Here is a 12646-nt window from a genome sequence, read left to right as displayed (position 1 = left end):
GGCATTCCTGTTGAAATAGGTCAGATGATTTTCAGATTCCAAAGTGTCCTGATAGTTTTATGTGATCCAATCCAGTTCCTGAAAAAAACCCTGCCAACAGGTAACAGGTCTTTGAAAGCTTTTGAAGCCAAAGGCTCCCTACCAGCCAGCCGATCTCTTACGAAGTTCTTGGCCTCATTAAGAATGAGAAACAGATACCATGGCACCAACCTGTCTACAAGAACACAATGAAACAAATGTAATTGCTTGTATGAGGGATATAAGTTAGCAACTCCCAAATCATTCATATTTACACCCACTCCATTTTGGTTGTCTTTCCTTTATAATTTGGCCATACATCGATGTCAAGTGTATAATTTCATCTGGGGCTTTATCAGTTACCACCCAGAGCCATGATTATATGATGGGAACTTCCTCAGCAGGAGCAAGTCTATCTTTAGTATCTTCTTGATAGTTACCTCTTACATGTAAAATCAAAAGGAAAGTCTTGGTTTTCTTATGTGGCTCCAGAATCACTAAATATAACATTTAGAAGCAATTTATCAACTGAAACCATTGACTTTTCAGCTGCCACTACCATTTCTCAAAGCAAAGTGTTCCTGTTCCTTTCCTTCGTTATATATATATTTTTAATCAAATTACAGTGGAAATTTTAGGGACTTCTACACTGACCACACAATCATGCACTAAGTTCATCTTTCATCTTGCTGGTGTCAGAGTCATAGAGATAAACATAGAGATAAAACTGGATTTTGAATAATTAGAAGCACAGCTAGAGGCATACAGGTATGATTTCTGGAAAAAGTAACTTTTTACAAAAATAAAAAACAACTCTCCACTCTAGGATTCAAAAGATAATTTATTAGTCAGAGGAGAATCACACACTATATCCAGTAATATGCTTCTTTTATTTTTGTGCCTTTTATCTTAAAAATATATTTAAACAAGAAACAAAGATAATATTGAATTTTCCCATAAATTTTGCTTTCTTATTTACAGTGTTACATTGTAAATAACATTCCATTATACACAGATTAAGGACTGCATTACTGTATGTTCTCTTTAAATATTCTTTCATAATACAGTACACACAGCTCGAAACTATGCAGGATTTAAGCTTAGAAAAGCTTGAGGAAGGAAGTACAAACTTTATCAATAAGACTATTATTTAAAAAGGTTCTGACCTTAATTCTCTGCTAGATTGTTTCACTGAAACCATTCTTTGTTAAAGAAAAATGCCCCATATGAGGGATGAGAACAACAGTTTAAGTCACCACAGGATCCACTTAAACTGGCTAACAAATAAAAATACTTTGTTACTAGCACTGTTATCAGGAGCACTGCCACTGTCAATCATTGCAACAAGTAGATTTACTCTGCAGTTTCAGACACATTACATGTTACATCAACACAGTTGGTACTGCTTTGTGAAAGCAACCACTTCCTGCAACTTTAGGTTTTACCTGTAAACAGTTAAAGCACACATTTTGGGAAGATGATTTAATCATTCCTGGTCTGAGGTTACATAACAAGGAGGAGTTTCTAATTCATTGAAGAAGCGAACACACGCATACACACACACTCACACACACAGCATCCCGCTCCCCGGCCCAAGACCCGCGTGTTGCCAAGCGCTAACTACAGCGGCACTAGTGTGGCGAGGGACGCGCGAGGGACACGCGAGGCTGCGACAGAAGTTATGAAACGAGGAAGGTAAAACATCCAACTTCCGTTTGAACCCCGTGGAGCCCGGATTCCGCTGGAAGGCTCAGCTCACCGGGCTCTCCAGGCGGCAGACGCCTCCTTCAATCGCCACGGACTGTCCAGCCACCGCGCCGGGAGGGAGTCTGGAAATATGAGTCTGCAGAGGAGACGAAGACCGTTAGAGGGCCAGCTGTGTTCCCTCCCCTCCACGTGCGACGAAGGGGTAGAGGACACTAGAGAATCTTAAGAGAACACCAGAGAATCTTGGCTTCTCTTTGCTTTTGAGAATCTCCAGGCTGTGCTGGTGGGTAACTCAGGGGCAGACAGATCCTGTTTTTTCAAATCTTAGGGGATGTTAACTGAACACCTACTACATACCAAGCACAGCACTGGCAGGGGGAAGATTCCGAGATCAGGACAGCACGGAGCTTAGGGTTTAGTCATACTCAGAACAAGAATGGTTTTCAGTCCAACTATACTGAGCATATTCCAGTTGCCCAAAATTGGCAATATACATTATACATCTTGTCCTCTAAACATTCAAAAGTGAGGACATCTGATTCATGTTTATCCCCTCAGTTTACTTCTTAAAATAATTAAGCAGCTTACAAAAATCAGACCACTCAACAACCTCACCTTAGTAAGGGGATGAAAAAAAGAAAAAGAAAAACTTACAAAATAAGTTAAAGACAGGCATGAGTTCACACAAAATCGAGCCTGAGCTCTGCCCCCACGCTGGAGGCAGAGGGCTGCCTGGTCTCTGAGCTTCATGGGGGCAACGAGCAGACAGGGGTCCATGCAGTAGAATGGGATCACACAGACCAACCACTCAAAGGAGAAAATTTCCTGGCATGGAGTCCAGGGAGCCACTCCTCTTGCAGGCTTTACCCACAGCAGGTACTGCATACAGCGGATGGGTGAAGACAGCAACTGAAGAACAAGGGGCTTTGTAAGGCTGTGTATTACAGCATCCCAAAAGGAGGTCAGCAGGCAAATTTCTTCCATGAGGGGTCAGCCAGGAATTCCTTTTTTTTTTTTTTTTGATGATCTCTCTTAATCCAGGGATAGATAAAGGTCAGAGTTTCTAAGAAGAACAGGGATTGTATATCCTTCAGATAATCCTCTCTGATTCTGCTTCTCTACACAAGCTTTTCCTAAGGACTGAACAGAGGGGAGCTCAAGTCCCAGAGTGCAGTCACTCGATGCAGCTGGGGAAGTGGCCAAGCCTGGGGTAGGGGTGACATCCTCTTGTGCAATCAAAGATGATGCAAGCATGTGCGTTAGCTGGAACAACACGGAGGCTAACTGATTTTAATTCTTAGGTATCTGCACAAGTCCTATGAGAGCAACTGACATAGTCAACAATTTGGAAAGTTCTGGAAAATAGAAAATGTTCTCTGGGTACCTAGTGTTTCTGTGTGCAAGGCAGGAAGCCACCTGTAACCTGCAGGACAGAGGTCTGTTAGCTCTTGGGTGGAGATCTGGGCACGGCAGGCCCTGTGGCATCTCCTGGGAGGGGGGTATCACTGAGCTCACCTGCCAGACCCATGCCTCTGGCACCATATCCCAGAGTCTGGCCTCATTATTGCTTGCATCTGAGGGTCGTACCTGGAGGTATCTAATAAGTACGGATGTATTATACCGGGAAGTCCACAGTAAGACACACTCATGGATCGTTGTTTCTTGTGACGTCTCATTAACCTCAAGGGAGGAGTTTGAAGACAATGTGTCGTTTGAGTCTGCTGCCCAGCAGCCCTCATCACATCCAGCCGCCTAAGGCTCAAATCCACAATTCCCAGAGCTCCGTGTGGTAGAGCCTTTTATTCTTTCAGGAATTCATTAGCATGAAGCCAAATAATTTTTTCCTCAGGCATCATTCATCAATTAAAAAGAACATTCTAACCAAAGACAATCCCTGAGAGAGCAGAAGCCCCTTAGGCCCCTTCATCCTTCATCTCACCCTCTTCAGCCAGGAAATGGTCACGTGATTACAACAGGGATCAAGAAGGTGGAAAACTATACAGTGGTTCCTCAATAAATTAAACATAGAATTACCATATGATTTAACAATTCCACATCACAGAATATACCCAAAACAAGTAAAAGCAGGGACTCAGATTATTTGTCCACAAAGCTCATAGCAGCTTTATTCACAATAGCCAAAATGTAGAAGCAAGCAACCCAATGTCCATCAAGATATCAATGAGCAAAACATGGTCTTCACATACAATGAAATATTCTGCTTTAAAAAGAATTGACATTCTGACACATGGCACAACATGGGTCAGCTCTAAAGACACAAAGCTCTGTGAAATAAGCCAGACACAAAAGGACAAATATTGCACGATGCCACTTGTATGAGGCCCCTAGAAGTCAAAATTCAGAGATGGAAAGCAACATGGTGGTTGCCAGGGGCTGGAGGGAGGCAGAATTAGGGAGTCATTACTTAATGGGCACAGAGTTTCAGTCTGAGAAGGTGAGAAGTTCTGGAGATGGAGGGGGGTGATGGTTGCACAACAAGGTAAACGTAATAAGTGCCCCCGCATAGTACACCTGAAATGGCTACAATGGTAAATTTTACGCTGTGTATGCCTGTGCGAGTGTGCTAAGTTGCTTCAGTCATGTCCAACTCTTTGCAACCCTATGAATGTTATATATATATTTAGCATAATTTTAGCAAAAGAAAGCAGAAATGATAATTTTCTTCCTGGACTAGAACTGTATTCTATAAGATGGCATTAAAAGAAGGGGTTAGCTGGAATGAATCCACAGTGCAGACCCCAAAGGAGAAATATTAACACTGCAGCCATGAAATTAAAAGACGCTTACTCCTTGGAAGGAAAGTTATGACCAACCTAGATAACATAATGAAAAGCAGAGACGTTACTTTGCCAACAAAGGTCCATCTAGTCAAGGCTATGGTTTTTCCAGTGGTCATGTATGGATGTGAGAGTTGGACTGTAAAGAAACCTGAGCGCCAAAGAATTGATGCTTTTGAACTGTGGTGTTGAAGAAGACTCTTGAGAGTCCCTTGGACTGCAAGGAGATCCAACCAGTCCATACTAAAGGATTCCTTCTTTGGAAGGAATGATGCTAAAGCTCAAACTCCAGTACTTTGGCCACCTCATGAGAAGAGTTGACTCATTGGAAAAGACTCTGATGCTGGGAGGGATTGGGGGCAGGAGGAGAAGGGGACGACAGAGGATGAGATGGCTGGATGGCATCACCGACTTGATGGACATGAGTTTGGGTGAACTCCAGGAGATGGTGATGAACAGGGAGGCCTGGCATGCTGCAATTAATGGGATCGCCAAGAGTTGGACACGACTGAGTGACTGAACTGAACTGTTCACAAATAGGTTGAAAATTCCCAATCACATTACTTAAGATATCTGTCCCAAAAAGAGAAGTCCAGAGGAAAATTTATCCTCATGTTTCCTGGAGATACAGAGAGAACCCAATGAGACTTCCTGGAAGTCCAGGCACCAGAGGCAACAGAGAATAAATTAATTTTTAAAAGATCAAAGAGTGACCGTGTAAGTACAGACAGCCTGTAACTTGAACAACGGGATGTCTGTCTTAAAACAATTGATTTTCTTTTGAGCATGAAAAAGACTCAGAATTAGAAGGAAGAAACCAGGATGCCAGAGGACTTGATAACAATCCCTTGAGATCTACAAAAACACAAATGGCCAATCCAACTCAGTTCTAACACTTCCAGCCCGACCAAGTTTACGATAGAAAAACATCTAAATAAACTGAGCTAAACCACAAAGTATCAAGGAGAGTTAGGAAGGAAGATAAAAAAGAATTTGAAAAGATGACAATGGTCTTGAGATATTTATTAATGGTACATGGGCAAAATACTTCAAAAAATACATTGAGATTTGTATAAATTGAGCTGTTTGCCTAACAGTGAGAAATGCTCACTCAAACAAGTTGTTAAGATTAACTTTTCTAAATTTAGGGAAGATTAACTTCTCTAAATTATCACTGAGTCAATTATAAAACACATTGGGCATGATTTTGGTGTTGAGAGGAATAAAATGATTTATTGTCCAAACGCATGTCAACACTTCACCAGTTCCATCCATCAACATGATCTTCAAACTCATCAGAAAATATGACCTTGGCCTGGAAAACTTTGAACCAAGACGTATGTGATGCTTTCTGTGGAGATTTCAACGGATCATCAAATCATATTATAAACAGTGGGGGCTGTTTAAGAGAATATTTTATACAAGTGTTTATCTCTTAAAAGTTCTTCTGGAGAAGTGGGCTTGAATTCCTCGAGCCTAAAAATAGACCACTGTCTACAATGAACCTGCATGTCAGCATTTTAAAGTGCAGTGAAGTGTTTTACACTGAGTGTATAAGGACTGGGCAGACTCAAGCGTGTCCTACAAGTGTAAGAACTTAACACGGTATCTTTAAAACCAAAGTAGCAAAGTACTGCACTGGAACTCAGAACTACGAGAAATCACACGTGAACAGAGCAGATGCCAGAGCTGCAGCGTTTTGGGTCTTCTCCCTCCATTCCCTGGGAACGTCCCACTCATACACCACTCTAACAAGGAGTCCGTGACTCATCGCCGCTTCAGTTCTTTCTCCAGGAAAGAGCACCTTTACTGGACCCTCTCCTCAGTCTAGCAGCTCTTCTTCTAGCTCCTACAACTCCCCGCTGAGCATTTCACGGTTTTCAATGCAACTGTTCAGGATTTGATTTGTTTGGAATTTTTGAGTCTCTGTAGTTGAAAGCCCAGTGAAGGCAAGAGTTCGTCCTGCACACACTCCTCTGTGTTCCCTGCACTTGTCAGAGTGTCTGACACAAGTATATTCTAGAAATGTTCACTGAGTGGAGAAGTGACTAGAACATACCCTTCGGGGCTACGTTTATGTACAAAGAATCTCAAGCGTTTTCACTCATGTGACCAGTCAGTTTGGTTAAAAAGTCAATCACACGAATTTCTTACAGTGAAGATTGTTTTTAAATAGATTTTTTAAGAAGCATGGACTGGTTCCATTTCCCCACTTTGCAAGTGATTATAGTGTTAGAACCTTAGATTCTGAAGATGCTAATGTCTCCACACCAATGGAACCCAATGGCCTTGGAGTTAGAATTCTCTGCTTTCTTAATAATTCCCTGAATGACTAGACAGATCCTTGAGGTTAACACTCCTACAAGAACTATCACTTTATAAATTTAACTGTCTATTCAAAGTCAATAATCTTAGGTTTGTATTTTTTTTTCTATTAAAACCAAAAGCATTGTATAATAACATATTTAGCCTGAAGACTTCAAAATGAGAAAAAGAAAAATATAATACAGAAATTATATAACTGTTTGATGTCCTAATCACAATCTAAGTAGTAGCTGAGACTTCCTATCAGTCATACTCATGTCTTTAAATCTTTTAAGACCACCTTAGTGACTGCTTTTTTGTGGTTTCCAGGAAAACTACAAGCACACAATTTAATTTTGAAAGTCTCAAAGCCTTTATTTAGTGGTTATATTTTAATCCATCTTTCCACTCGCCAGAGAGTTGCTTGAGATCTGCCACAACAGTCATGGGAGGAAGATTCTCTTAGACAAGTTATTATCCTCCTTTGGTGGGGTCAGGAAAATAAAATATAGATAGACATATTAAAGCTTAAAAAAAATAAAGCTCTTCAAAATGTTTTATTCATGGGTTTCATAATTCTGAGAGTTTGGTTTCTGGTTTTTTTAAGAAAACAAAAACAAGTTTTTTTCATCAATCACTGACTAGGAATCCAGAGCACCTTGGCTTCTGGGCCACTCTTCTACCTGGACACAATGCTGGACCACATTTCCCAGCCTTCTTTTGCAACTTCATGAGTGGCTTCATGATTGCATTCAGGCTTATAAACCAATCAGGCTTCATCAATCTTATAAACCATTCGCCTTGTGCTTTCTCTGATGACCTGAGGCCTATGTGAGGTAAGGAACCTGGGACCCTGAATTATAGTTTGGAAGAGAGCCCTCTGCTAATCAGAAACTCCAAACTGTATTTTATGTGAATGAGAAACACGGAACAATTATACATATATATTCTGGGGTTTCTTGTTATAGCAGCTGGAGCTATCTTAACCAACAATGATTTTACCCAGGCTTTGGCACTTATGTGCTGTGTAACTTCTGCTGGTTACTTAACTTCTTGGGCCCCCATCTCTGAAATGGGGATAGTAACATTTGTCATCAGGTTGACAAGGACTGTACAAGACACTGATGCAATGAGAGCACATGCCAGTAACTGTAGAGTCTTATTATTCAAACACACACAGCACTGTCAGACACAAAACATCATGCAGGACAATCTGACAGGTTGTTTGACGTCCCAGAATTAGGAAATTCTATTTGAAATGTTTGATATTCTTTAAAAATAGGATGAGATACTTTAATGAAAAGTTAGCTGCATAATAAAAGGTAACATTGAAGAAAATGCATGCTGGCCAATATTCTAATGCTGCTGTTTTGCTGTCACTGATACAACAATTAAAAATTGCTGAGTATTTACTAACTACTCAAGGCTGTATATTGTCACCCTGCTTATTCAACTTATATGCAGAGTACATCATGAGAAACACTGGGCTGGAAGAAGCTCAAGCTGGAATCAAGATTGCCAGGAGAAATATCAAGAACCTCAGATATGCAGATGACACCACCCTTATGGCAGAAAGTGAAGACGAACTAAAAAGCCTCTTGATGAAAGTGAAAGACGAGAGTGAAAAAGTTGGCTTAAAGCTCAACATTCAGAAAATGAAGATCATGGCATCCGGTCCCATCACTTCATGGGAAATAGATGGGGAAACATTGGAAACAGTGTCAGACTTTATTTTTTCGGGCTTCAAAATCACTGCAGATGGTGATTACAGCCAAGAAATTAAAAGACGTTTACTCCTTGGAAGGAAAGTTATGACCAACCTAGATAGCATATTCAAAAGCAGAGACATTACTTTGCCAACAAAGGTCCGTTTAGTCAAGGCTATGGTTTTTCCAGTAGTCATGTATGGATGTGAGAGTTGGACTGTGAAGAAACCTGAGTGCCAAAGAATTGATGCTTTTGAACTGTGGTATTGGAGAAGTCCCTTGGACTGCAAGGAGATCTAACTAGTCCATTCTAAAGATCAGTCCTGGGTGTTCATTGGAAGGACTGATGGTAAAGCTAAAACTCCAATACTTTGGCTACCTCATGCAAAGAGTTGACTCATTGGAAAAGACTCTGATGCTGGGAGGGATTGGAGGCAGGAGGAGAAGGGGATGACAGAGGATGAGATGGCTGGATGGCATCACCAACTTGATGGACATGAGTTTGGGTGAACTCCGGGAGTTGGTGATGGACAGAGAGGCCTGGTGTGCTGCAATTCATGGGGTCGCAAAGAGTCAGACATGACTGAGTGACTGAACTGAACTGAACTGAACTGAACTGAAGGGCTTTGTTATATACCAGTGTGCTGTATCACTAATTTTCTAAGGCTCAAAAACAATCAGCTCAACATGCTTGGGTGCTACAGAGGAAACCAAAGTGATAGAATACTGGAAAATTTCCTTTTATGAACATGTTATATTGTTGGGAAGACAAGTAAGGCCATATGAAATGATCAGAAAACCATTAACAAAGGCACATGATCATACAACAAGAGTTTGCAATACTCCAATGTGTGTTTTCCAACACCAGCAAGCAATTAACTCAAGTCTGAGGATACCGGGGGGCTTCCCAGGTGACGAGAGGTTTCCCTGATAGCTCAGTTGGTAAAGAATATGCCTGCAGTGCAGGAGACCCCAGTTCAGTTCCTAGGTCAAGAAGATCTGCTGGAGCATTCCAGTATTCTTGGGCTTCCCTTGTAACTCAGCTGGTAAAGAATCCACCTGCATTGCAGGATACCTGGGTTCAATCCCTGGGTTGTGAAGATCCCCTGGAGAGGGAACGGTTACCCACTCCAGTATTATGGCCTGGAGAATTTCATGGACTGTATAGTCCATGGGGTTGCAGAGTCAGACACGACTGAGTGACTTTAACTTTCAGGTGGCGAGAGTGGTAAAGAATCTGTCTGCCAATGCAGGAGATGTAAGAGACACAGGTTCAATTCCTGGGTCGGGGAGATCCCCTGGAGGAGGGCATGGCTACCCACTCCAGTATTCTTGCCAGAGCCTGGTGGGCAACAGTCCATAGGGTTGCAAACAGTTGGACACACCTGAAGTGGCTTAGCACACATGCAAACTGTGGATACTGTCTCAATCTTGACACTGTCTACCAGGAGATAATCAGTCCCCATGGGTTAAGAACTCAGTCACACAAGACTGCCTCCCCGCAAGTCCAGATGCCAATACCAGGTCCAGATTATCACCTGCACTTCTGGCTCCCAGCTATAAATCGGCTCTAAGTAGGAGATTCCCACTGTCCTATCCTTGGGTTTGATTAATCTGCTAGAGCAATTGACAAAATTCAGGAAAATAGTTTACATTATTGCAAAAGGATATAATTCAGAAACAGCCAGATAAAAGAGATGCATAGGTAAGGAAGGTAGGCAGAGGCTTGGAGCCCCCATGCCTTCTCTAAAGACACCAGTCTCCCCAAATCTCCACATTCATATTCTCAGAAGCCCTTGGAACCTTGAAATTCTGGGGTTTTTATGGAGGCATCATTACACAGGTATGGTTAATTGAATTATTGGTCACTGGTGACTGAAGTCAACCTCCAGCCCCTCTCCTCTCCCCATAGGTCAGGGGGTGGGGCTGAAATTTCCAACTCTCTACCTATATGGTTGGTTCCCTTGGTAACTAGACCCCAGCCTTAGGTTATCTTGGGGTTTTCCAAAAGTCACTTCATTAAAATAAACTCAGGTGTGGCTGAAAGGGTCTTACTACGAATAACAAGATACTAATTTCACCTTTATGTCTCTGAAGCGAGACTGAAGACTAAAGATCAAATATTATATATAACAAAAGATACTCCTATCGCTTTTTTCACTTAGAAATTCCAAGGGTTTGGGGAGCTGTGAATCAGGAACCATGGAGGAAGAACAAATATATACTTTTTACAATAAATCACAGTATGACAGATATCCTGCCACAAATACCACATGAGGTCAAGAGAGGGGACGGATGTGGATCAAGGAGGTGGGGCAGACTCTCCAGAGGCCACGGCATGGAAGGCAAACAGGACAGGACAGCAGTAGGACATGAAAATGATGTCTTCTGCAGAAAGGACAGCTGACACATGTGTCTGGCTTGAGCCACATGGTATTTTCAACTTTTTAAAACTTAATAGAAAACATTTTAAAATAGGGAAGTTACACACAGCATCTTGATTTCTAGCTATTCTTGAAAACCTGGGAGACCCTTGCATTTCCTCACCAGAGTAAAGTCACAGCTACCTTCTTTAGAAGGACATTTCTGGTCGTAGTTTTCCGCTGTGTTCTGCCTATGGCGTGTGCTCAGATGACCCGAACGTCTGTAGCTGTCTCTCAGCAGGGTTACTACTATTGGTCCACTGGGGTCAGACAGTGGCAGCCTGATCCTTCTATCATACGGCTCTCCCTTCAACCTTTGCCTAATGGTTTTACAACCACAGAACGAGCCCCCAACTGGCCCTGTCCTGTTTCTAACAAGATACTGAGTTATTTTCCAGGGACAACAGAATGAAACCTCAAGTCATGCAGCAGAAGCATGCAGGAGATTTTTGATCTCAGACAACTTGGAACCAAAGTTGTCCCCTCTTCCCGATTCCATCCAAAGGACCCAACCTGGTGAACTCTAGAGCCCTCTGAGAAGCAGAGGGTCTGCTGTCCAGGAAGATCTGGTGCTGAAGCCCCCCTCCCACTCCCTACCACAAATGGCCAGGTCCCAGAGCCCTCTGATCACAATCTGGCCCACCAGGGCTTCTGCACACCAACCTCCTCCCCTCCCTAATAAAAGTGTGACCAAATCCCAGGTGGGGGGACAAATTTAAACCATGCTTTCTGGCCCCTTGCCTGTCAACCTTGCAACAAGCTTTTCTTTTCTCAGAAGCTGGTGCCATAGCATTGACTTCTATGTGCTTCAGCAGTGAGTCTATTGCTTAGCCCATTTGAGTAGCCACTAACAATCACTGCCTAGGCCCCATTATTTTGAGAGTTGCTAACAGGTGGTTTCCTGATTCTGTTACTGTCAATATAGAAATAGCTGGAATTCTTCTGTAAAGAACTTTCTCAACTTTTGGTATTCTAAAACAAAGTGCATGTAAGAAAGGGAGGATAAACACTAGATTCTTTTACTTCCTTTTCAGGGTTCAGAATAATAAACCTCCAGAAGCAGCCAAATATCTCCTCCTCATCATGTCTGTGAATTTAAGAAGGCAGTTTTGTTAAAGAAATACAGAAAGAGATTATAGAGGGAGGATGTCTTTGGGTGGGGGAAAAGGGAGGGAAATAGAAGGAACAGCATTTTCTCCATTCACACCAGCCAAAGGTCAATTCTTCTATGTTAGAAAAGAAAAAATCGGAGAATTGTAAGAGCTGCTTTTAAACTGTCAAAGAGAATAAGACTGGCTGGACTGACTTGATAGTTGAGTTTCGGATGACTAACGCTTAGGTTCACCTGTTTTAGGTCAAAGATGGGACCTGCAGAATGAGTTAGCTCCTTTGAGGCTGACACAAAATGAATATTGTTGTCAGTTAACCTAGTAAAGTTCGCTCAAGATCAGTTTTACTGTTTAGCAGAATGTTCTCTTCATATAGATAACTGAGGGTGAGGACAGCGTATTAGTCTGCCAGGGCTTCTGTAACAAAATTACTTTCCTACAGTTCTGAAGGCTGGCAGCCCAAGATCAAGGCATCAGTAGGGCAGGTTTCCTCCAAGGCCTCTCTGCGTGGCTCACAAGGAGCTATCTTCTCTCAGCATCGTCACCTGGCCTGTTCTCTGTGTGTGCAAATCTCTGGTATT

General features: G+C 42.1%; 1 protein-coding gene across 3 annotated transcripts in view; it reads right to left on the bottom strand.

Annotated features, from left to right (window-relative positions):
- Positions 1 to 839: 839 nt before the first annotated feature.
- The window catches only part of TASP1 (taspase 1), a 267226-nt gene continuing 255419 nt past the window's right edge, over positions 840 to 12646 (bottom strand). For all 3 annotated transcript variants that reach the window (XR_005722453.1, XM_040248289.1, XM_040248290.1), the window contains one exon: positions 840 to 1861. Coding sequence is in view for 2 of the 3 variants with exons in the window: in XM_040248289.1 (XP_040104223.1) it covers positions 1769 to 1861 (93 nt within the window). In the remaining variant the exon portion in view is untranslated. The remainder of the gene's footprint in view (positions 1862 to 12646) is intronic.

Source organism: Oryx dammah, unplaced genomic scaffold (genome assembly GCF_014754425.2).
Source record: "Oryx dammah isolate SB20612 unplaced genomic scaffold, SCBI_Odam_1.1 HiC_scaffold_10, whole genome shotgun sequence".
Classification (NCBI taxonomy): Eukaryota; Metazoa; Chordata; class Mammalia; order Artiodactyla; family Bovidae; genus Oryx; species Oryx dammah.
Note: the sequence above shows the minus strand (reverse complement) of the source record. Positions and strands in the feature narration are given on the sequence as shown.